We start from the raw sequence: 26,236 nt of genomic DNA, 5'->3' as shown, positions 1-26,236 counted from the left end.
TCTCTGAAGGTGCTGAGAGGGAACAGCCCTGGCTCCAGGGGTTCCTGATCCCTTGGGATCTGCTGAACCCCCCAACCACCCCCCACCTCCTCTCCGAGCACCCCCAGCCCTGCCCACCCTCACGACTGTTTTCAGTGCAGTTTTAACTTTGCCAGGTTAGTCTGTTTCCATTATTTTCCTTGATTTTGGGAGATAAAATAAGTATCTACACTAACTGTTAGTAAAGCTCCTGTGGACAGTTGTGAGCAGCACTACGGACATTTCCATACAATATACAAATGCACAAAATACAGTACTTGGTTTTCTGGCAGAAAAAAGGGGAGGTTCATGCCTGGTGAAGCAAAACGGGCTCAGATTTTAGGCTCAAAATACAGTATATTGGCAAACAGTGGATTTGGTGAGAAAAGAGGAGAGAAGCTACTTAGACCAACCCACTGGTTTTCATGTGAGAGCAGGTGGAGGTCAGGAGGGCTGGGATCAACAGCAATGCCCATACAAACAGCTGCAGTAAATATACTATGAACCAGTGCAAATAAAAACAGTCAAAAATGCAGTTCACGAGTTTACAAAGTGCAAAACTCCCCAGTCCCCTCGTTGAATAAACGCTTGTCTCTGACATCTTAAACATTGGTTTTAAAGTGGAATGAAAGAGTCTCATCGGTTTGATTCACATTTCAGCGATTTAACATGTTAGAACTATCCCAGCCCTCTTTATTTGCAAAGTGAAATGAAGTTACCAATAACTTAATTTTAAAAGGAAAGTCATTATCAAAGAGGAAAAAAGCCTAAAAACTTTTATTAATTCCAGACATTTTACTGATGTCAAATAGGTTTAACTAAGCATGTAAAAACTGAGATCTTAATACAAAACCCTTTCCATTTAATTCAAATATGCTCCACATTTCAAAGCCAAAAATAAGGCCAATTCCTTTGTTAAATCAAAAGACTGCAGCGACAAGTAAAGCTTGCAGAAGTCTAGAAGCATTTTTGTAATTTTTTTTTTTTTTGATTTAAAAAAGGAAAATTCAAGATTCCTTCTGACTATAAAACTTTCCTTTCAAAATTAAGGCTTTTACTTTGTCCTTTTAAAATCCTGGAGGTGTCCATTCTCCCACGGTCCGTGGTACAGACACTGCTTCAGTACAGCTCAATGGACACAGTTTTTCTTTAGAACGCTTATTGCACTAAAAGATAGCAAAACAAGTTGTCAGTTTCTTTTTTTAAAAATAAACATGGTTACACTTCTAAAAAATAAAAGTTGATGTTGACCACATGTTCTGTAATAATTAAATTAAAGCATTATTATTACTCTAATAAATATAAAAGAAACAAAAGGAAGCTAAACTTCAAACACACATACATATGAATCACATTAAGGTGTGAGAGGCAGCAAGTAAACTAGCAGGTTTCTTTTTTTTTTTTTTCCAAAAAGACCTTAGCTCTAAAGTTTCAGTTCTGGTGGTTACTGTACGTCATCCCAGAAAACCTGGAACGTTGGATCTCACGTGAAGCTTCAACAGATTGGACTTGCCAGATAGGAAAAATTGAAACTTTCGGACTAGGTGAAACAGCAGCTTTAGTAAATTCCCCGGGGAGCAAGAAGAGTTGGGTCACTACTGCCTGCACATGAACCACGAGCTTCTTGGATTGCTTTTGAAAGGGAACTCTTGGAGCTGAGAACTCCAAAGCTGTGAGAAAAGACACAAAGGCAGCCGTTGGCTAAATTAGGTTCAAATTATTGGATTAGTGTGCAAAACTTCTTCCCCCCTCTCTGTTTCCTAGCTAGTGCTGCACATTCCAATGCACTCGGATATGTTCACATTCGAATGCTCGATGGCAATACTGGGAGAAGGATTCCTCAACGCACGGGGGTTAAAAACTTAATTATTTTCTTTTTTTTTGCACACTTCCCTCCCTCCAAACAATCACTGTGATTGTTCCTAAAAGGTGGTTTGCTTTTTGTTTTTAAATTCCACGACAGATTTTAGTTTATTATTACTATTTTTTTTTTTTTTTTTTTTGCAACAATAGTTGTGCTGCCGAGCAACTTGAGGTAAGGCAGAAGAAGAGGGTTAAACTACGAGAAATAATAATTAAAAAAAAAAACCAACAAAAATGACGGCGGCGCTTCCCACGGGAGCCCGCCCCAAAAAAGCAGTTGGCTGGTTTCATATTGCATAATAGTGCTGTGTTCCTGGATGAAGTAAACAATCTTCCTCGTGTCAATTTAAGGGTGAGCCTCTCGCCCCCTGCACAGCGTCAGCTCCAGCACGATGGGAGGCACAGCCCCTAAACCAACCCCCTGGAAACATACATTGTATGTGGCTTAAGTTCTCAAGTTCTCCTCTCGGTGAGTGTCTCCCGGGTCATTGACTTAAGCGAAGTACATCGTGCGTAAGGTGTCTTGGTGAATCTGTACAGCCTTCGCCAGGGCCTGGGGGTCTCGCCCGTTGCTCTGTCCTGACACGTGGCTCCCTTCAGCACTGCAGGGAACGAGGGAGAGACAGGCAGGGCTGTAAATTGTATTAATTTGGATCAAAAAGCTGCTTTTGCATCTCTCCCGACAGAATCGCAGGATCACCGAGGATGGAAAAGACCTCCAAGATCAGAGTCCAACTGTGCCTCATCCCCACCTTGTCCCCCAGCCCAGAGCACTGAGTGCCACGGCCAGGCCTTCCTGGGCACCTCCAGGGCTGGGCACTCCAAACCTCCCTGGGCAGCCCCTTCCAACACCTGACTGCCCTTTCCAGGCAGAAATTCCTCCTGATGTCCAACCTGAGCCTCCCCTGGCACAGCTGGAGGCCGTTCCCTCTCCTCCTGTCCCTTGTTCCCTGGGAGCAGAGCCCGACCCCCCCCCGGCTCCCCCCTCCTGTCAGGGGGTTGCAGAGGCCAGAAGGTCCCCCCTGAGCCTCCTTTTCTCCAGGCTGAGCCCCCCCAGCTCCCTCAGCCCCTCCTCATATGACTCTCCAGACCCTTCACCAACGTTCAGCAGAGCAACACAGCACCAGGAAGAGAACTGAATACTGAGGAGAATCAACTCTTCTATTCACCCAGCAACCTCGAGGCTTTTCACAAATCCCTCCACTGTGGCTGCTCAGCTTGTTCATCTAAAAATAAGCCTGTTATAAATATATTGATGGCTTGAAGGTTATAAAATATTTCTGACGTACGGAGTTAGATAAGTGGAAGCACTTAACATTTGGTTCATTCGTGACAACTCCAATCCTAAGCAAATAACTAAATGCGTTGCTTGATTCCCTCAGACCACGTCAAAGTCATAACAAAACACTTCAGTGAACTACACTTGATTCTTTCAATCTGAGTGTTATTCCACAGAATCCACCAACCCACCCTGGCCTGATGCAGAGCAGCAGCTGTCAGCAGTGATGATCTAAAGGCTGGTCCCAGAGGTAACAAAAACTAAACGCAAACCCAGGTGGGTTTTTTTTTTTAACCGCAGTCAGGTGGCTTTAGGCCTGACAGTGGAACAGAGGTCAGTGGGGACACAAACCTGAGCACACAGTCACTTACCTGTCGTGTTCCTTGTCCACGAGGTGGTACCTGGCCCGGAATGCCACCAGGTGAGCGTAGTAGGCTGGGGCTGGGATGGACACGGAGCGGGTGCAGCGCACGTAGGTGTGGCACAGCTGGTACGTGAGGAGCTGCAGCTCATCCGCTGTGAAACAGTTGTCATCCCACAGCACGTGGTAGTGGGAGGGCCGGCTGGTTCCCTGTGAGAGGGGAACATCCATTCACTCACCTGGTTCCAGACAAACAAGTCACACCAAGTTCAGAAGGGGTCAGACTGTCCTGTCTGAACTCCCACGGAACAGCAGCTGATGAACATTCAGTCTCATGTCAGCCCTAAAAGCACTTAAAGATGAGTAAGTAACATTTACCTGATTATACTGCTGTAATTATTCTTGCTTGGATAAAACCCCACCTGCCTTCTACATAACCTTCAATGATCTACACCTGCTCCCAACACGACCAAACCATGATTACACCACTTCTTACCCACCTTCAGTTAAACTGTTTCTCACCAAGACACATTTCCCAGAGAAATAACTGCTGCTTTTACTTCTTTGCAATTCCTGAGCATCCTAATTTCAAGTATGAACACTAGAAACTACAGTTAAATCTTACATTGCACCTGAATTAGGTCAATAGTTGTGCTTTAGCCAGGTAACAAGTCTCTCTTTTCAAAAAATGTATTGAAAACATAAATTTACTTGCGGCCCTTTTGTGGCTTGCTGTATTAAAATATAAATTAAAATGAGCTGAAACTACATCTGGCAATTTCTGCTTCAACTTATATTGATACAATTCTTTTTTCCAAAGGGCCAAAAACCAGCTTGCCCAGACCTAGGGACAGACAAAAAACCACAGCAATGACTCAAAACTGGAAAAGAAATCATGCCCATCCAACCTAAACAAAACTCATTATAATGTTGTCACACTTACATGATAAAAATTAAGGAGTTAATTTTTTTCCATTTTAAGCAATATCCTGATACAAGTAGCAAGTTTTATTTTCAGAAATAAAAAACGTACAAAAAAAAAGTGACCCCTTTAAAATAAACTTTAAAAAGCATCACTTACCATCAGTGCAAGTTTAAAGGTGCAGAAGACACCACCACCTCTTAAGCAAATAACACTTAGTCCCAAAATAATGTGATATCATATAAAACTGAGATAAAATGACATTTCCCTCCCAAATAACTGTTTGCAAACAGGCGTCGCAAAACGGAGAAAAACAACACGTTCTAAATTCACATTTACTTACAAAGAAGCAACTGTACCTGTATTCCAGCATGGCTACAGAGGTAAAAATCGAACTCGTAGGGGTGTGTAATGTCTGTATCTACAGTTGTCCCCGCTGGAATATTGCCACTCCGTCCGACCTGGGGAGAAGGTTTGTTAAGTGCGGCCTCAGCTGTTCTTACAGCTCAACCCTAATGGAAAACACAAGTTTCTATTCACCACTGGCAAGGGTTTGGTGCAAGAAGTGCCTCAGGAATGTGCCACTAGAGCAGCCTGGGAGGTTTGACAAGGACACTGGATGGCTCTCCAGCACCTCAGCACTGCACCTACAGCACTTCAGAGCTTTCCAGCTCAGCCTCAAGAGCTGCACAGACATTTGTATTTCCAATTGTCAGCTTCAGCTTGGATCGACTGACTCAGAAAAAAGGCTCCACCATTTTGTACTTTCTGCTGTTCCAATTGCTGGGGACTGGTCCTGGTTACTCACAGGAACGTCACCTCCAGTGGGGATGTGTGGGGTCTTTTAACCTACTTAGGTCAATGATTTTTCCATTTGGGGCCACATTTTATCAGTCCAACACTTCCCTAAGTGCACAGACAACCAGATGGACAGAGAAGCCCACACTATATTTCCTCCAGCAGCATAAGAGCTTGACATGAAGCTTTCCCACAAGGCTCCTAGGAGAGGGCAGTGCTCACCCTTTCTGTTCTGTCAGCACAGAACAACCGCGTGTGGTGTCGCTTCTGCACCACGATGTAGGTGATCCCAGGCTGGTAATCCTTCTCCAGACTGATGCAGGCTTCTCTAATGGCCAGCAGCTCATAATACAAAACCTACAAGAACAGAAGAGTTCAGGCTTTCCTTCCTTTGCATTCTACACACAACACCTAATAAAGGGGCTGTAGTTAACAACACCAAGTGCAACTCTGCTTTAGTAATCTTAGGAAGCACCTAGAAATACGTGGTTTCCCAAGTTCTAGGACTTCCCCTTCCCAGACAGGAAAGAAGCAGCAACTCTTCTTACCCAATGTGATTAAGAAATTCTTGACCTCAAAGTCTCAATTACTTTCTGCTATCTTGGTGGTAAGCAACTCAAACAGCACAAAAATGAGACCTGGAGTTACTGTGGAGCAACAAACCCCTCCAAGAAACCCCCAACTGAACCCACCTGTCGGAACTGTCCCTCAGAGACCCCGTCCCTGTAGAAGATGATACGGGTGGGCTTGAACCGTGTTGACTTGTAGAACTGGATGAGCAGCTCCCTGACCATGGAGGCCAGGTCCTGGATGATCTCCTGCCGGGGCCGCTGGACCCTCACCGTGGCACAGTACCGGCTGGGGTGGGCATCCATGCTGCCTACAACCTGTGGGCACAGCACGGCAGCCAAGGCTTCAAGATCCAATCCATCCAAAGAAATCAACAGCAAAAAACCCAAGAGCAGCAATTTTCAAGTAAAAGATGCTTATGTGATGCAAGAGTAATCTGGAGTAGGTACAGGTTTAACACCTTCTGAGAAGAGGTAACAAAAATTGCCCTCAAGCACCCTGAAATGCATCTACAGAATTTGCCTTCCCCTCTGTCCCACACCTCATCAATGCACGTTCTTATAATCCAGACAGACTTTTTCCTGTGAAGTTTTCTCACTTTTTACATGGCCAAACACCTCAGTTTCCCTCAGTCACTTTAAACACGGACACAGTTTCCATAACTGCAATCAATGACATCTAAAATACCAAGGGGACAAAACAGAAGAGGACTGACCAAGCCTCCAACCATCACCTTCATCTCCTGGACTGTACCAACACAAAAGGTAAGAAGTATCAAAAATATTTCTGCCAAACCAGGCCTTTAGTTACATTTTTTTCCTTTAAAAAGACAAGGACATTATTAGCTAACATTATTAGCTAAAAGTTGAGAACATTTTTGCAGAAATATATTATTTAGCAATGCTATCTTACCTCGATTTAAAAATTAAAGAGCTAAGAAACCAGACAGAAGTATCAAACATTGTTTTTTCCTTTTAAAGACATGACTTTTAGTATCATTGGGAATGTGTACAAAGAACTGGCATAAGCCCTGACAGGTATTTGACACAGACACAGTCCATGAGTTGTATTTTGTATTCTAACATTTACCTAAGATGAAAAAACACGTTAATGTAACAAAACTCACAGCAGCGATGGAGGGCTTCTTTCCATCTCCAGCTGGAGGGTGAGTGACATCAGCTCCCAAAAAGATCACTGGCTGCTGGAACACAGAAGGTCTTCAAAAAGAAAAAAGTGCTAAGTCACACTCGTAGCTGAGCAGCTGCCACAAGGTCGTCGCTCTCGGGGGCTGTTTCTGCCTCAGCCCTGTCAGGTACTGGGGCCAAGGCTCAGCAAGGGGGTCTCTGACAGGAGGTGAACCTGGAACCTGCCCCAGCACAGAGTCCAACACACACTGGGAACACACTGCCAGAACTGGGGCAGGATTCTGGTGAGGAACAGCCATGGAGCTGTTCCAGGGGGGATTCTGGTGGGGAACAGCCACAGAGTTACACCTCAGTGGCACATCCAGCTGCTTCCAGAGCCTGCCATGCTGCAGGTGATCAAAGCAGTGCCTGGAGATCACCCAAGCCCCACTGTGGTACAGCATCAGCCCTGCAGCTGGGAGCAGTGGCACACACACTACTCTGGTTTACAGGACTTAGAGCAGGATGGTCTCCCAGGGCCTTTAAAATACTCTCCCACACAACCACTGCTTCACATTTCACCTTTGATACTCATCAAACTTGGCTTAGGACCGAACTCACAGGCCAACAACCACTCAGAACCTGTGCTGGAAGGAACTGAATTCTACCTCAAATATCATGTACTACTACCAGAAGAATGTTTCAACTTAAAACTTGGCCATATTTAAATTTTGGGTGCAAAGTAGCAAAAGTAACCACGCCTGTTAAAAGAAAGCCCGAGTCAGTCTCCAGAGTCTTACCGTTGATGAGGTACAAGGATGTTGTTGATTCCTCCTAGTTTAACATTGATCTTCAGGCACAGATTTGAGAGGGTCTGTGGAGATGTTTTGATGACGTTCTTGACCTGAACACACTGTGTGGCCATTCCCAACAACGTATCTCCCACGCGCTTCACCTCCGCTGGGAAGCAAACAGGAGGAGACAACCTGAGTCCATCTGAGGTTACTGCTGCATTTTGATCTTAGATTAAGTCACAATAATTTCAGTGCACATACTCTGCAGTAACTTTCGACTTACCTGCGTGCTCAGACCTGCTTCCAGTTTATCTTCAGACACAAAACACTGGTTTCTAGTGCCTAAAGAACGGTCCTAAATAATTTTCTAACGTACGCTGGGCAGCAAATTTCTCCCAACGATACCTGACCAACCCGGCAGAGACAGAGGTGTGCCCTTACCATACACAGGTGTTTTCCCTGGCAGGATGACAATGATGAGCTGAAGGCCCGAATAGGTGTTCTTGAGGTGTCGGAACATGGGCTCCACACTGTCTGCACCCTGGGCGTACTTGCAGAAGCAGGGCTGGCCCTGGATGGGCATCCCGGCGTCCTTGGAGATCTTGCGCAGCTGGTCTGTGAAACCCCTGAAGAGCAGCACAGTTTTGGGTTTTTGCAGTAGCAACAGCACACAACAACCAAAGCAGAAGGGGACCAAAGAACTGTGGTAGTCAAATGACAACAATTCCAAATAGCTTTTTAAGAAAACATTCACTATGTGGAGGTTGTGCAGCTGTGAAACACCACAGGCCAGAACGAGGGGGAAAACCCCAACACATTTAGACACCTTAAGTATTTCATTCAAGATACCAGAAGGGACAGGACCAACACCCCACAAGGCTCCCAGGCACAGTGTTTTGACTATAGCTTCCAGCAAGGAAGCAAATCAGCCTGGATTCTCTCTGTAACACCTCAGATGATTAACCCAGGTAAATGCTCATTAGAAATCCTGTACTCGTGTTTCACTTCATTAAGAGAACAGTCCAAAGCCTGAACCACGACATGCCTTACTTCAATATTTCTTCTCTGCATTGTCTCTGTGTTGCAAAGCAAGCTATAGCCCACATCTTGATCTCCACACCAGTGTGGAACTGCTTCCCTCTCATGTCCCACACTCCATGGCTTGGGGTTGCCACAGTTCGATTCTGGGGAAACAAAAGCAACAGACATTTAAGTGGCTGCAAAAGAAGCTGCCTGTGCTACCTGCAGTTTCAGGATAACAAAAACCCAATTTATCATTCAAACTCTTATCCCTGTTTAGTCAAGGTGCACAGGAAATCCCTCCTCAAAATGGAAAGGAAAGGAAAAGCCAAAGCCTCACCCGTCCCCCGTACTGCAGCATCGGGGCTGGGAGCACGCGCCCCGTCACATGGGCCATCTCATCCCGCACCTTGAACTGGAACTCTTGGACAAAGGGATCTGCATCATAATTTGCACTTCTCACCTAGAAGAAGAGGTTCTCCACGTTACAGAAGTACCTGATTATAACTCATATAACAAACAACAGACTAACAGGAACACTGCAGAAGTGTTCTACAACAATTTCGCTGGAAAAGGCTCGGATTTAACTGCTCAACACAATCCCCAGTAAAAACAATTACTACCATGAGTTATCTTGGATGACATGTTTTTTTTGTTCCCACTTGTTACTGAAGTGCTCACTTGTAGTTTGCCTATTCAAAAGCATTTTGTTTCCTCACAGTAAATAAAACACCAACTTGGAATTAATTGTAGAGGTGATAATGCAAGAGCCTGTACTACAGACTCAAGCTATTGTTGAAGGCTACTGTAAATAAGTCCTATTAAGAAAGTAGTTACAATCTGTTAAGTTGAAGGACAAGAAGGAATGAAAAGCCTAGGTTGGTGTATAAGAAGTTTTGCACTGATGGAATCTAGCCCAGTGTCACCCCCAGCTGGGCTCAGGGACTCACCAATCTGCTGATCTCCTCCTGCCTGTCTGGGGCAGACCTGGCTGTGGCTTTTATCATGGTCGAGGTCTGATTGTCCGTGAGCTTCTTGATGCACCTCTGGCCAGCCACGATGTTACACACCTGCAGGGGAGAGCCAGAGGCATTAATCCACAACAGGAGCACTCAAACCCCAACACACCACACACACAACACCACGCTGTCACCATAAACCACAACCCCAGCGTGTCTAAGCAACTGCATGCTCAGACTTTCTTGTAGCTCTAACCCTTAAAGCACTTTAAGATACAGACAGTCTCTAGTGAAATTAAAGTAATGAACATGTAAATCTGCAAACAAGCTCATGCTGCAAAGAGCACTGATTCTTAAACTTTTTGCAAACTGACAGAACCTACCCCAAACCCTTCTGATTTATCAGAGTAGGGCCCTTACTTCTAAAGGCAGGTAGGTGTGTTTTTGTTCTTGTCCCACTTGCAGACAAGGAAGGTGAGGGTATTTCAGCTGGAGGTTGTATTTCTCTCTGAAATACTGTGCTACTGTCCTCTCCACAGTCTGGCCATTTTCCAGCTGCAAAGGAAAGCTGAAAAGACAGACATTTTAGTAAAGTCTTAGTTGCCAAATACCATCATCTCCAGAATTAATGAAACATCAGGTCCTGTTGCACACTCAGTGTGAAGCTCTCACACACTCCAGGCTCTGACAAAAAGCCTCTTACGTTTGATGACTTGCAGGTCGCCTCGTGACGTTGCAGACACGGTACTTCCTTCTCATCGTCCCACAGTGAGTCACTTCTACCTTCAGACCTGCAGGAAAGCATCAAAACCTGGTGTCATAACTACCCAAAAATGTGCACAGGAGACACAAGGTTTCAAATGACAGAACACGACAGCTTTGGGGTCAGCATCGAATAGCACAAACATAAGGAATTATTATTCTCTAAACATTTTTGCTTTCATTATAATTTGAATTCTGACTAATCCTGATTACTACCCTCAAAAAGAAATTATGATGTATAACACTTAACGTTCAGTGTCTTCTGAATTTCCTGTAGCACTTTCATTTAACAGGCACTGACTGAACTCAGAGGCCTGTTTTCACCATATCCTCTTGTTCTCATTCTCAACCTCGTGCACCCTCTTCAAACTACCAGTTCCAATGTAATTGAAATTAAGAGGGCAAACCCATATTTCTACTTTATTGTCTTCCCCCCCCCTCAGCTTTATGGCCACATTCAGCCTGTAACTTTCTTTAATTCCACTGTCCAGGTTTAACTTTGGATTTTGAGCATCTCATCTCAAAGCACTCAGCCTCCAGAGCAGAGCCTCTCCTGACTTATCTCTACCCATGATCATCATGACAGTGGCAGTTCCAAAATCAGGTCCCCATGTACCAGACAGCAGACTGTGCTTGGTTTACTGGGGACAGAGACATCCCAAAGAAGCACCAACTGTACTTCTTTGCTCCCTGACAACACTAATTGCATCAATAACATCAGTATTACTCAGAGGACGGTACAGTCAAAAATAAACCACCACTGCCCTGACAGAGCATTAAGAGAAAACAAAGAAAAGAAACCACGGGGCACTGTGACCACAGAAAAGGGCTGTGAACACATATCTGGAACCCATCTCTGCTCTGCCATTTCTCTGCTGTGACACTACCAAGGCACTGCCCTCCCACAGTGCTGCTCACACACTGCCAGTGCTCTGATGCAGGGTTTGTTTTGCTCTATGTGGTCACAGCCTGGATGGATTTCCCAGATCCTACAGCAGCAAAGACAAGTTTCAGAGCAAAGGTAGTATTTCAGTATTTTCTGACTATGGTAACAGAGTTTCTGAGGCACCTGAGATCAAGCAGAGGCAGCTCCTCGCTCTCCAGTTACCCATCCTCCAGGACAAAGACAGATAAATGTAAAAGGAGGCATGTTAGGACTACTACAAAACAATTCCTTTAAGGTTTTTTTCACTAATGACTATGCTATGAACACATCCCTTTATGACTACAGTTCAAATTTACTTTTTAGCTGCCCAGTATTTCAGTAGAGTCTAATCTTGCATCAGTGTTTAAGAGCTGAGCTCCTTCAAGGCTTCTCTCTCTGCAAGTTACACTGGAATGAAGGATATGGGAAAATGCAGGCCCAAGTAGCATATATGGAGTGAAACCACTCAAACCAGCAGCTTATGCAATTCCTTTGGAATGGAATTTGGCCTTCAGCTGCAAGTGGTACTTGTTTTTCCACAAGGCCATCAGTTATTAGAAGCCACTGCAACAGCATTCTTTCAAAGAATCAGCGTTAGCCTCGACATCAACGTTCACTTTGCCACAGGACTGGAACAGCAAGAGCCCACACACAATGCCAGGTGGCCTCAGGGACCCTGGCTCAGGAGGGGTTGGCACCAGCCACCTACCTCTGCCCAGGCAATGAACAACATGCTCTCTCTTTCCCTCTAAGCCACTGGGAATGTTTTTCAGCTTTCATTTCCGCAGAGCCGCATTGTTCCATTCCGGATTAGAACTACAAACATGGATACTGCAATTCCCTTGGCAGTTCCAGGCCCTTCTGATGCATGCTATAGCCAGGCTTCCAGTTAAAACAAATCCCTTAGGATTACTTTGATTGTGTTACCTGAGACCAAACAGATCCATTTCTACTCACCCTTTATCTCTTTGGTGAATTTTACCCGATGAGAGTCAGTCAGAGGTCTTGGTTGTTCATCAATATTATGAATGTCAAGGACTTCACACATGAACTGAATTACGGGTTGTGCTTTGTAGAAGGCAGTGGCAGAAACTACAAAGAGCAAAATATTAAGTGTAAAAAAAAAAAACCCAACCCAGTCAGAGTGTTGTGAAGCAGCACATAAACGAAGGCTTCTTAGAATTCCACGCAAACCTCAAGAAAAATGCTTGTTTAAAAACAGGTCAGCAAACCCTGCCACAGTGAAGCATCCAAATGCCAGTGGAGGGGCCATGGTGACACATCAGTCTCCAGCACAGTCATCCTGCTACTGCTTTGCATTTCAGAGGTTTGAAGGGTTTTTCCCCAGGGAACATTTATTTCTAGAGAGCTGCAATGCCCCAGAGAGACATTCTCCTTCACCTCTGTATAGAGCTGCAGACACAGGATTAATATCTCTCTACTGCACTTTTTTATATTAAAAGCTAACATTATTCAACATGCAAAATAATTTTGTCAGTTATACAATCTACTCAATTACTGAACCAGTACTTGGTAGAGACACGAGCACTACTTTGACTACACACAAATTGTGTTGGTGTAGTGGGGAGTGCAATCCTTGATCCACTCCAATCTCTGCCCCTCCCCACATGCTAATGACACCCTCACTTTGACAGTATGCTGGTTTTAAGCAGGACAGTTAATTCATTCCATGGAAGATCATAAATCATCTACTTGACAAAGTTACAAGAAACTGGAACAACACCTCTAGTAGGGAAGAGTGAGGTGGCACCAGATAGAGCTCAGTCCCATCCTGCTTCACACACTGAAAACTTCAATTGGCAACAACAGAAAAGACATACTCGACAAGCATTTATCAGTTTCCCAGATCTCATGTACCAAACCTGCCACATCTGTGCTCACACAACCCAACATTCCTCAGACGTGTGTCACTTGAGCCGGCTGCCAACTCCCCGTGACGCACCAGCCACCTCCGGGCGCCTCAGTTACTGAGGGACCCCAAAGCCTCACACTCCCCTCCCTGGCAGCGTGTGGGTTGTCTCCCACAGCAACACTTTCACAGAGAACCTGGTACAAATGAAGCAACCAAAAACATCTCCAGTGATGGGATTTGGAGGCAGTTTCACAGCCTCAGACCACGACCCAGAGTGACGGCTCACAAAGGGCTCGGGTTTCCCACTCACAGGAAGGACTGAAAGATTTCTACTCCAAGAGTTGCTACTTCACTTGCTACTGCTGGTAAGAAAAACTTGCTTCACAGCACAGTACATCATCAATTGGTATAAATTCATGCCCTTCTCCTGCCTGAATTGCAGCTCTCTCAGCACCTTGCACAGAGAGAGACCAGCACTGGTTATTTCTGAGACAGGTAAGATTTTGACATTTGTTTTTCAAACCACAGCTGATGCTAGAAAGGCAATTTTACAAGAGCAAACCCATCTGAAGCCACGTGAGTATCACCCACAATTTAGGTAACCCAGAACACGCAGACTTGCAAATTTTCAGTGTGAAAGCTCAGTATCTCTGATATTTTATTCTGCTCCAAGACAGATGCGAAACACAACCTGACTGTCTAACCTGGAGCAAGACAGACTATTTACCTTGGGTTTATAGAGCATTTCAGACAGTGAGAACTGAATGTGAATCAGAGGAAAATTCAGGCAGCACCTGCACCTCCACCACTGGCACTTTTCAATGGGGGTTTAACAACTAAACAGACTCAAGTGCTCAGAGTCTCACACAGGCACCAGTTGCTCTCAGATCCATTCATCTGGGACTCAATACAGTGGTGCAGAGCAGATCTGCTTTTGCATAAGAAAGCCCAACCCAATCAGCCCTATTCACAGAAGTGTTTGGGATATGTTTTACAGAGTTTTCTTAGAAATACTGAGTGCTGCTCTCTGTGTACAGCTGCACAGAGACAACCTGCCCCTGTCACTGGGGATGGACCAATACAGAAATTCAGCAGGAAAACAAGCCATGTGCAATTCCTTCCTATCCAGGAATATTGGTTTTTATATGGCAGTTAAATTTCGGCTCAAACACCAACATGATGACAAATCCAGAGGAAAAAAAGACTAGGATTTCTAGGCAGCCTTTGCCATATAGGTCTGGTCAGAATCTCTGCCCTGAATCTCAACTTACCATCGATGTTGAGCATCATCTTCCACATGGCAGGTCGGACTGACTGATGGAATCCAAACCAGACCTCCCTGCCCCCTCCCAGGGGGTGGTCATAGCCTTCTGGAGCTGAGAAGAAGGAGCGGCCCACAGGGGTGTACCTGGTGAAACAGGTGGCCACACGTTTTTGCTCTTGCCTTCCAAACATAAAATTTATGCAATCAAGATTATAACACAGAGCACTGTTATTTTTTGGAATTTTGTGCACCAGGAATCTGCGCCAAGAAGCAAGTTTAAACAAAATTCCCTGAATGCTCCTGTTCCCATCACAGTGCTTTCAAATTCAGACAAAACATTTACTATTTTTAGAAATGAACAACCACTTTCATTTTTTACAACAAATCAAAAACTAAATGAACTTACCCTTCCTGATTTTCTACCTCAAGAAGGTAAAGTCTCCATCACAGCAGAGTCTGTACAACAGCCCTGTCTATACTGCCCTGACCCTCCAACACCATTTTGCCTGTTTCACTAAGGAACTTTTTTAATACAGGGTGCACCAACAGAAGCAAAAGCTGTGGGGAAAAAAAAGAACTAGAGGAACTACTGCTTCTCTCTCTGGTAGAAAACAGCTGCTCCTGAACCTCCACACCTCCTCAGTTTTGTAATCACAGGCATTAGTACAGAGGTTAACATCTAAATGTTTCCTTCAGCTCCAGGGAAGCTGAGGAACACTGGCTTCCATAAAACCACAAGCCCCTTTTTTTAAGAGCCAGTTACAGCCAGTGAAACCTCCCAGAGCAAAGCCATCCTGGTGCCTAAAGCCAGCCAACTTCAAAAGTAACTCTCACTGACCAAATCAAGCAAAATTAACTTCTCTCATTTGTTATTTTTACCTCAAACCCCTGAAATTTAGAGACTGTTAGGATGTGTATCTAGTCCCAGCCACGTATTTCAGCCCTGAGAAACTCACACTGGTGATGGGTGTCAGTGGATTGAAGAGACTCCTCCTGCCTTTCCACAGCCACTGCCATCAAGTGCAGACACTTGGCTCAAGCTGAGCAGAACCAGGACAGCAGAGCTCCAGCTCATGGAACCTCTCAGCATGGCAATTAAGGCCTATTATCAATGCCTCCTGTTCCCTCCTCTCTTCAAACACACATCACCTGCTCTGCCCACAGAAACACACTGGTACACAGCTGGCTCCAATCTCCCCCCTCAGCTCACCAGCTGTGCTGCACAAGGGGCATGAGCAGCTCTCCTTTTCACCTGTGAAGAAACAGGGACGAAGGTGTCCCAGTGGGGATACTTCAGGTAAAGACAGACTGCAGGAAGACAGTGAACCTACTTCATGGAGGGGAGGTGTCGTAGCACCACATCGACAGCATGAACAGGGTTAGTGCTGATAGGTTTGTCTAGTTCCAGAGGCTCAGGCAAGGTTCTTCCTGTCAAAACTTCATGCAGCAAGTGCCAGCTCACCCGAGAAACAAACTTTATTGACACTTTGAAGGGACGGTCTTTTCCACCTTCTCCCGGTAGTGTCACATCCAAATCCACCTGGGCAGGGGAGGGAAGAGAGAAATAAAAACCAGCTGTTTAACCTGGACTCTGGCAGCCTTGAGTTTCCACTCCTCCCCATAACTGGGCCAGAGACTCAAACTCAGATATGGAGGACAGAGCACATTTGATAAAATACATTATAAAATGCACAGAGTGAAGAGAACTGGGCCCTGACCAAACAGAAGAGAATCATGTAACTTGTTGTCACCTCAAATCAGAAACTCTTCATTCCAGAAAAAACATGGTTTGATTTTTTAATTCATCCTAAGAGCATGTTTTACAGTCTGCAAAACCGAGTGTTTAACAGATTTTGCTGTACAAAGTGGCTACTAAATCCTAGGGGAGGTTCTATTGCCTCTAAACCATTACCTGCACATTTACACACACTGGAACTTGCAGGAAATACATCACAAGGACTCTGTTTCAGCACAGCTACTGTAAGACACGTCCAGTTTTTCTGAACTCTTTTTCCTTCCCACGAAGCTGCCAGCAGTACAACGTTTTCCCAGTTATCTTACCCCAGTAGTGGCCACAGGAAGTGGATTGGCTGTATAGAGGCTTCTTTTCCCATCATAAACTGGTCTACGGTCCCCAAATATTGTCACTTTAAAATGCTGCACCATGGAGTCCACCACATCCCTGGAAAAGGGGATATTTTTACATTGAGGATGTTTCCAAAGAAGGATCAGACTGGAGCTGGCTCCCAACCCCTGCCCCATATTTTGCTGAAGTAGTTTCAATAAACAGCACTCAGTGATTTATAAACACCCACTGGGTATTCCAAAAGGTGCTTCACAGGCTTCAACTAAAATAATAAATAAACACTAAATAATAAAATCAGAATCAAAGCAAATGCTCAAATATTGGGAAATATTGGAACTGAAATAACTTCAGAAACTCCTAGAAATGACTGAGGCCTTTGTGTCACCTTTATTACGGAGAATGAGGACACAGTTACCTTGGAAGAAACCCACAAGATGGTATTGTGATAAAAACCAGTACAAACTCCCAGCTGGAAGCTCTGCCAGCTCACTGTACAGTCTGCAGCAATGTTCACCTGCTCTTCAATTAACAAGAATTTTGAATTCTGCCTACGCTGGTTATAAACATGTGGTACCCTAACAAAAAAGTCTTGGCTTTAAGTCCTTAATAACCTGAGTTTTTACCACAAAATTAAGTAAAAGCCTGATCAAATTTGCACACAATTAAAGATTCATCTCCCTTGCTTTATTATAAGTTGATGGCAATAAAGATTAACCTGATATAAGCACTGAAATCAGACTTGAAAAAACACCATAAAATTTTTATACAAAAAAGGCTTCTTGACACAAGTAGTAAATAGAACCAGAGAGACTTCTGCAAGACCTCTGACTGAAACCTGCCCTCAGGATCTGAATTCTTTGGGGAGCCTTTGTGTTTCTGTGGCACAACAGCCATATCTCACTTGACACACAATTCCCTTATTCTACAGAATGGAAACACTTTCCTTAGGCACCTGCAAACCAAAATTCCTGCACAGCAGCAGCTTCCAGGCACCATTTCCTGGCCAGGCAATATTAACCCAAAGCACTTCAGGAAGATGATAAATATTGACTTCCTCTTCAAGCTACGTGAGCAGCAGCACTTTCACCTCCCAGCTGGGACGTGGGGAAAGGAATTCTCCCTTTCACAGTTCCTGATGGTACTGAACATTCACACTGGCACAATGCACAAGATGAACTTCATCTTCTCACCTGTTCACCCTCCGAGGACACTTATCTGGTTTGATGTCCACCTCATAGAGGTAGACATCAATCTTTGGGATTTCAACTTGGAAGCAGTTGGCCAGCAGTTTAATGGGCTTGCCCATGGTGCCATAGCCGGGACGTCTGGGCACCATGAGCAGGGGCTGTGCCCCGACGGGTCCTGCGGAAGGAAAAACCCCACAGATTAGGAGAGAAGCACAAGAGACAATCCCCTGACCCAGCTCCCAGGACAACCGGGTGGGCAAACGGGACATCAGCCGTCTCCAAGAGCACACATCCAGCAGCCTGCTGCCCGCCACCTTCCAAACAAACACGTGCCCATTTTTAATTCTGAAGCCTCCACCCACATCTAGGCTGTTCTCCTACCGATGAGCTTCTGGGATTAGCACGAATAAAACCAGGAGATTCTGGTGAGGAGATTTCCTGAACGAAAATCAACCGAGCAAAACCAAAACCAAAACAACAAAACCACCCCGTAAAAATATCAGAGGAAGTTTTACCAGTCTGTCCTGAACACCCTGGTAATAACAAAGTGGCTGCAGAGTACAAAAATGCATTAGTAGTTCTGGACTGATGCACAGGGTTTGTGATAAACTCTTCATTTCAGTGCCATTATCAGCTTAGTCTCGGAAGACAGATTATTCTTGAACTTTGCTGGCTGAAAATGGATGAAGAGTAAGACCATTACCTCCTGTCTAACTGCCCCCACAAAGCCAATTTGCCAGAAGAGTAAAGACTCAGATTAAGACGCAGGATTGTAAAACTCTTGATTACTCATAGACTAGAGAATACTCAGAGCTGCTCAGAGAAACATCCAAATCTGCAGTGAGATGGGTATTTTCAAAGTCAGCTAAAAACACCTGCCCAGTAATCTGGTCCACTCTCATCTATTTAATTTACTTTGCACCACTTAGATGAGAATCCTGCACTCCAGATCTGCATTACTCATGCCTTACAAGCCAAACACAGTAGTAAACATAGTCCATTTCCAAGAATTTCTACTGATATTTCCACTTAAAAATACCTCTTTCCAGTCAAGAAGCAACAACAAACCCAAAACCCTTTGTAGCCTGAATTATAAGAAGCTGCTCGTGGTACAAATGCCCTGATTTACAGAGCACTCCAGTGAGTTAGTGCAAAGTTCTCCCCTCTCCTCCTACTCGGTGACGCAGGCGACTCCAGCCCACTCCTTTTCATAGCAGAGTTAAAATGTCAAGTGCTGGGAAAAATGTTTTTTATTTGCCTTCTGATTAATCTCCATAATTCCTGGAAAAAGAACCTGCATTGTCTTGAAGGAAACCGTGTCCTGAGAACAGGTGAACATCAAAGCCAAGTTCCCCTGTAACATTTGTCTGGCTCTACCCAGAAACCTCCCGAAAAATTCTGAGTGAGGCTGGCGTGGAGCCACGAGATAAAACAAAACAGAAACCAAGAAGCATCATTTAAAACCCGCTCACAGACTCTGCTTATGCAAAACTTGTTCCAAGCATCTGCTCTCTTCAACTTTCCCTTCGTTTTAATACTCTCACACGAGTACAAGCAGCTCTACAATTCACTCCAGCTACACTGCAGAATATAATAAGCATATGCAAAAAGCAGTTACTACTAAACATTTGAGTGGCATAAAGGACTCAATAGCTCATTTTAATATTCCAAAGACATACACACCACAGTTGGTTTATATTTAGTTCCTATCTGTGGGAAAGACTAACAAAACTGCCCAAATAAAGATAACGCTTAAAAGGTTATTTCAGTCTGGCCTGCCCTGTGTACCCCTCACCCAGCTCAGCCTGGAAGGCTCAGATTTTGGCAGCTGGGGATTAAGTGACCAATAAATGAATAAGAAGTGCAGGTCTACACACTGTTCAGGCATAATTTTTAGAAATTCAGCTATTTTGCTGTCACTGGACACATGTTCCCTTGGACAAATTAACTTAAAAAACCCGAGTGTGCTGTAAGTCAGTTCTGCCATTACTGCCCACTCAGAAGATCCTGCTTTCCAGAAGACACTGAACTGCCAGATTGTGTGTTGTGAAAGTCTGTGTCACTGGCTTCAAAGCTGTGACTCAAAGCCCAGCAAAACACAAATAAACCAGCGACGCTCTGGGGCCGGTGCTGCTGCCCAGCTCTCGGTGACTCAGCCCACCTCATGCCTGAGTCCTGTGTCAAACTCATGGAAATAAACACACAAACCAAAAATACTCCAAGCAGCTTCGATCTGCAGAGCTCAGGGCGAGCGAGGGGCAGGCTCCTTCCTCCAAGGCATTTAACCACTGCAAAAACAGGGTGGGCAAAGTCTCAAAACCCTTTGTCAAGGCAGCAGCTCTGCGGGGCCTCCTCCTGCTGCTCCTCGGTGCTTCCAGACAGCAGCTCTGCCCTGCTCAGCTGCCCACAAATTCTAGAGGAGAAACTTCTTTGTGTTGAAGAAACCACTCTACTCTGCCATTACAGCCTCAGGAATGTACACATCATGGAATCACAGAATGGGTTGGGTTGGAAGGGACCTTAAGGATCATCCAGTGCCACCCCCTGCCATGGGCAGGGACACCTTCCACTAATCCCAGGTTGCTCCAAGCCCCGTCCAACCTGGCCTTGGACACTTCCAGGGATGGAGCAGCCACAGCTTCTCTGGGCAACCTGTGCCAGGGCCTCCCCACCCTCACAAGGAAGAATCTCTTCCTAACAACCAACCTAAACCTCCTCTCTGCCAGTGGGAAGCCATTCCCCCCTGTCCTGTCACTCCAGGCCCTTGTAAACAGCCTCTCTCCATCTTTCTTGTAGGCTCCCTTAAGGTAAACACCAAAGATGTTCTTAAAAACCCAAGGAAAACCCTCTAACCCAAGCCTGGCTCAGCGTGCCAGAGCAGAGCTCAATTCATAAAACCCGCTCAGGAAGGTCCCCAGCACTAAAAGTCACCTGATTTATAACAGAAAACAAGGAACACACAGAGAGGAACTAAAACTGGTGCCTGGGACAGATTCTTGGAAGGCTTTTGTGCAGCCAGGGAGCACATCTGGGGACAGCTTGGGCTGGAAGGGACCTTAAAGCTCACCCAGATCCAGCCCCCTGTGGAAGCCCCTCTAAAGGTTTGGAGGAGCTCTGAAGGCAAATCTTTGCCTCTGTGGGATTATCGATGCTCTGATCAGGAATCCTGGCCCGGGGCCAAACACCACCTGCATCCACCTTGGCAACCAGAGGAAGCCCTGCTGGGATGAAGCCTGAGCACAGCGAGCAGGGCTCAGAGACCTGCAGCTGCTCCCAGCACACCCCTGCACGGACAACTGAGGCTGCTGGCAGGCACGACAGCTCCACAGCACCGAGCAGAATCCTGAGCCCTGGCAGGATGCTCATAGGAACTGCAGATTTCCTTACATGATCCTTTCCTTACAGAAAGGCCTCCCAGCAGAAAATTATCCTCTCTCCTACCGTTGCTTCAGCATTACAAAACCAGACTGCATTATCAGAGACAACAGTTTTATTTTTGTTTATGCAACCATTCTAAATTTCTAACTGAACGGGTGATGGAACAGACCAAAAGAGACCATTGAGGCCTGAGCAGGTAAAATACAATTTAAACTCTGGCTCAGGACCACGAGGCAGATTTGTGGAACAGATCCCAGCCTCAGGCTGGAGCTGCACCCGGGAGAGCTCCCCACGGAGGGGGAAAAATAAAAGATTCCCTTGCAGAGGGCCCCTGGCCTCTGCCTGGACTCAGAGGCCCAGCCTGTGGAGCTCTAAGAAAATCCTAACACTACCAAAAAATAACTTAATTCTAGATTAAAAAAAAACACATAGGGAAGATCAGATTCAAACGTTGGTTTCAATAATCGAGCTCCTCCTGCCAGAAATCCAGAATTGCCTCATTTCTGTCGCTGTGGCCTCGCTGGGTGGCATTACATTATTTATGAGTAATGCAATCCACGTTTTCTAAACATTCCTCCTTGCAATTTAGGGTTTGGGGTTTTTTCAAGGTTTCAGGTATTCAGTCATGTTAAAACTCATCAAAAGCCAACATTTTGATGCCATGCTCAGTGACTGCCAACTGCACAAGCAAACACTGGCGTGGTAACTCAGTTCTGGCCCAATGGAGTTACAGAAAACACAGTGAAGTGTTTTGGGAGCATTTACAAGACAATAAATGCTCCTGAACCATTAAAAAAAAATCTAAATACTAAGAGCTTTAAGCTCAAAACAGCAGTTTATATGCACATAGTGAAGTTAATACCCAACTGCTCTGGGAGAAGGGAACAGGCCAGCCCACACAAACCCTGGAAGACTTTTCCCTGGAAGGTATTTCCACAGACCAAAATCAGGAAGGTAAAAATTAGCTCAAGAAATACTCTTGACACCTTCCTGCCCGAGAAAGCAAAGCTCTGAGGACGAAACAATTTGTAAAGTTCATACTGTGAGTCAAACAGCTTCCACAGCAACCCCAAAGGAAATCTGCCATTGTATCTCACAGCACAGAGGAACTTTTGAAGGCACCTATGAATCACCCCCTTCCCTCCTCTACCCCACCCACAAAAATGGGACTTTTAATGGGCCTCCCAAATCACTACTCTGAACTCAGAAAGAGAAAAGCAGCTTCTCAGGATTTTCTCTGCCAGTTTGTACAGAAAAGCAAATGGAATATTAAAAGTGCCTGTTAAAAAATAGAGCAAAAACTCCAAACAACAATTTAACACTTTTAGCACAAAAACCTGTGAGCTCTGAAGGAACAATGCAGACATGGAAATAAAGACACACACAGCACTGATCCAACTCGGTTACACCATGGAGCATCCCCAGCTGGTTGAATCTCTCTGCCTTTTAGAAGTTTACTTCCCATTCTCCTGGTGGAAGTGCAATGTGAGACACTGGATTCAAGTACCAAGAGCTGCTTTTCCTTCACTGTACCTTCTCCCAGTGAACATTTTACTCCTATTCCTCAGTCATTTGACTTCACCACGACTTGCACCCTGAGCAGCCACCTTCACATCCTGCTCCTGCTTTAAGCCATGTTCCAATTCCACAGACTGGGAGAGCCATATTTTCTAGATTTCACAGGCTGAGCCTCTCACACAAACAGGACATCACCCACAGCACTGCTTCACCTGAGATGTGCCTGCACACGCTCCCACACTTCACTCCAGGGATACTCACACCCCCACCTCTGCTCCCTTCTGCTTGTTCTATCCCGTGTTTTCAGTGTCCTCCTTTTGATGACAAAGCTTTAACCCTCGTTTGTTCTGCCAAGGATGTTTTGTGTCCTCCTGTTCCAACACCCCAAAACATCACACTTAACACTTCCCTCATCACACAGCAGAGGTGGAAGAGTCACCCATTGTGCTGGACACAGGCTGAGCCCACCAGGAACTCAACTTTGCTAAAATCCAACATCTTGCAGCCCAACAACAGGTAAACTCATTCCAAAGGGAAACTAAAGGGTTTAGGGGCTGCTCTTGCAAATCTCTTCATCAGGAGACAACTACCATTGCAGCAGGTTATAATTAAAGTTAACAGATGAGTGTATCACCTGAATTCCACCAGACTGCTAAAATCCTGCATCTTCCTAAGATATTTTCAACTCCTCATCAAGCCAGGCAACAGCTGAGATAGGGAGTTTTTCCAGCCAAATCCATCCTTGTCCTTAAATCTCCAAGTAAGTTACAAAAGGCTCTACACATGGAGGTGAAAAAGCACATTTTGTGTTGGCACCTTCAGTCTCATACTCATATGTTCAGCACCTGTGGCACCTCTTGATGTGACAGACACAGAACTCCAGGTGGCTTTGGACATTCCCTTTGCCATCCAGGTTCAGTCAGGGAACTGCTGATTAAACACTGCCCAAACCTGAACTGTTCTGCCAACCTTGGAGACAAATTCTTTCGACAGACCAAAGAAGAAATTCCTTCTCTGATACTCAAAACCCATTTAAAACACAAAGCTTATAAACACCAAGCACGTGCTTCTCTGGTAAAGGGATCAAACGGCCAAAATGTGAAGATCCTCATAGAACAGTCTGGGCTGGAAGGGGCCTTAAAGCCCATCCAGTCCCACCCCCTCCCATGGGCAGAGGCACCTTCCACTATCCCAGACTGCTCCAAGCCCCTTCCAGCTTGGCCTTGGACACTCCCAGGGATGGGGCAGCCACAGCTTCCCCGGGCAATAACCACCCTGGCGACTGCGGAGCAGCACACCCAGAGGCGCAGGAATCAGCCTTAAAACTCAGCGTGCTCCGCAGCGGGGCCCCGTCCCGGGGGAGCCCTGGCGGGCCGGTCCCGGCTCGGGGCGGGTTACGCAAGGCGGGCGCTCGGGTTATGAAATACCGACCGTGCCCTCGGCCCCGCGCGGGGAACCCGCTCCCTCGGCCCCGGGGCCGTGCCCGTGGGGTTCCCCGGCCCCTCCCGGCCCCTCCCGGCCCCTCCCGGCCCCGGGGGCTGCGCGGCGCGGGGGGACCCGCTGCGGGTGTCCGCGGTGGCCCCGCCGGGCCCGGACTCACCTGCGCTGCCGATTTCCATTCATGGAGCTGGGGCGCAGCCGCTCGGGGGCTGCGGCGGCGGGCGCGGGGCTGCGCTGGGCGGCGGCTCCCCCGCCGCGCTCCCGGGTGTTCCCGGCGCCGCTCCCGGGTGTTCGCGGTGCGTTTCCCGGTGCCGCTGCCGGCGGTGCCGGCCCCTGGCGCGGCGGCGGCGGCGGAAGTGGCGTGGCCGCCCCGCAGCCCCGGCTCCCCGCGCGGCCGCTCCCGCTCCCGCCCCGCTCCCGCCGGAAATCCCGCCCGCGCTTCCCCTTCCCCCGCGCGCGCCCCGGCCCTTTCCGGGGGAAGCGGAAGCGGGAGGGGCGCGGGGCCGCCGCGGTTGCCACGGAAACGGGGGGGCCGCGGGGCCCGGGCGGCGCGGGGGGAGCCCCGCAGGCACCGGCGGGTCCGTCCGTGCGGGAAGACCGGGCCTGGGACACCCCCGACACCGCGGGCAGAACGCGGCACGTCCCGCGCGCGGGGCCGGGCCGGGACACGGCGACGCTTCCCTGGAGCTGCGGGACCGGGGACACACGGACCCCCCAGAGGGTGCTGGGGCACTGACCAGGCTCCCCGGGGTTTGGTCACGGCCCCAAGGCCGACAGAGCTCCAGCAGTGTTTGGACAACGCTCTGAGGGACAGAGTGGGATTGTTGGGGTGTCTGTGCAGGGCCAGGAGTTGGGCTGGTGATCCTTGGGGGTCCCTTCCAGCTCAGGATGTTGATTCAGATGTACCAGGGTCAGTGCTGGGTTAGGCAATGGCACCTTTATCATTTCCTCTGCCCCTAGAAGATAATTTTTTCATAAGAACAGTGAATTGAGACTTGTTCAAGTGGGTTTGAACCTGCTACCTGTGAAGTCACTTTTTCTGATGGTGAGAGGGGCCTTTCCCCAGGGAAACAGCTGAGGAACTGGAACTTTGGGCCATCAGGAATTTGAGATTCATAATCCAAATTTCAGGATCATTATTAAGAATGACCATCTTGGACTCTGCTAAATGAAGTCTGTAAAAGCCTAAGTGAGCAACACAGTAAGGTTTCTAAACCTATGCAAATTAAAGGTAAATTATTAGAGAATTTCCTTAACTGAAATCCGGAGCAGGAAGGGGGAATGTGATCACTGAGATGAAGCAGATATGTGGGAGGGAGGGATCCCTGTAAACACACATCCCTCAGGGGCAGCACGTCTAGTCCTGCAGCTGTAACCAGAACCAGGGCCGGGGCTCAAATGCCAATCTAACACCTGAAACCAGTTTTCTGACCCGTTTTCCAGACTCCAGACCCAGCTGCACGAGGCACGATTTGCTGTGAAACCTCTCACAGAAACAGCCCCCTTAAAACCGCAGAAGATTTCTGTTATGTAGTAGAACCCATTTCAAACAGGTGATACAACCCACAAAGCAGCCGATGAGTGCAGAACTTGTGCTGCTGCCCAGCTCAGGACAGAACGTTCTGGTGCTGCAGTTCAGGTAATTAACTAACGAGTGCCTGCCTGCCATTAGTGAGCACTTCCCTAAAATTCCTTGGCATTATTCAAAACCCAGTTAGAGCTCAATTGCTGAATCATTCATCAGGAAAGGTCTGTCCCTGCACCTTTGTGAGGTAAAACATGGCCAAAAAACTCAGAGGGTCCAGTTCTGGACCCTAAAAGTCAACCATAAGCTGTTGGCACTGGAGAGGACTAGGATGTTTGCAAGAATTCTGAAGCTGGGAAATGTAAAACCTGATGGGAAATGTAAAACAGGATGGGAAATGTAAAACATGAGGCAGTACAGAAACCCAGAGGATCAAGTTTAACCTCAATCCAAGAGGCGTCTGAAGTCTGTCCTTGAAGCACCTCGGAGGCAGCAGCCCCCGAAGCGCTCGGTGAGGCTGCAGGAGCAGCACATTTTGATGTCCATTTCTGACAGAACCCAGGAGCCCCA

General features: G+C 46.6%; 1 protein-coding gene across 2 annotated transcripts; it reads right to left on the bottom strand.

The window, feature by feature from the left end:
* Window positions 1-355: 355 nt before the first annotated feature.
* On the bottom strand, window positions 356-24,474 carry LOC113987019 (protein argonaute-3). 2 transcript variants are annotated; one of them, XR_003540353.2, is made up of 20 exons: window positions 24,302-24,474; window positions 17,809-17,980; window positions 16,594-16,714; window positions 15,864-16,072; window positions 14,540-14,676; window positions 12,353-12,487; window positions 10,412-10,499; window positions 10,129-10,276; window positions 9,700-9,819; window positions 9,090-9,212; window positions 8,780-8,913; window positions 8,171-8,355; window positions 7,736-7,895; window positions 6,938-7,028; window positions 5,934-6,128; window positions 5,464-5,598; window positions 4,803-4,904; window positions 3,532-3,731; window positions 2,315-2,483; window positions 356-1,688 (listed from the first exon to the last, which is right to left on the bottom strand). XR_003540353.2 is itself a non-coding variant. In XM_027719273.2 (19 exons), the coding sequence occupies exons 1-19, from the start codon at window positions 24,318-24,320 to the stop codon at window positions 2,375-2,377; spliced, it is 2,583 nt and encodes an 860-aa protein (XP_027575074.1). In that variant the 5' UTR covers window positions 24,321-24,474; the 3' UTR covers window positions 356-2,374. The 2 variants fall into 2 exon arrangements, 1 of the variants encoding a protein (XP_027575074.1); XM_027719273.2 differs by having other exon boundaries at window positions 356-2,483.
* Window positions 24,475-26,236: the final 1,762 nt, after the last annotated feature.

Source organism: Pipra filicauda, unplaced genomic scaffold, assembly GCF_003945595.2.
Source record: "Pipra filicauda isolate LSUMZ 115617 unplaced genomic scaffold, ASM394559v2 scaffold232_size1229904_pilon, whole genome shotgun sequence".
Taxonomy (NCBI): domain Eukaryota; kingdom Metazoa; phylum Chordata; class Aves; order Passeriformes; family Pipridae; genus Pipra; species Pipra filicauda.
This window is presented reverse-complemented; position numbering and strand designations above follow the sequence as displayed.

Coding starts and splice junctions, on each gene's coding strand:
- LOC113987019 (XM_027719273.2), bottom strand. Junction 16,715..17,808: donor TGTCCTCGGAGGGTGAACAG/GTGAGAAGATGA, acceptor CCCCTTTTCCAG/GGATGTGGTGGACTCCATGG. Junction 8,914..9,089: donor TGCTGCAGTACGGGGGACGG/GTGAGGCTTTGG, acceptor TTGTTTCCCCAG/AATCGAACTGTGGCAACCCC.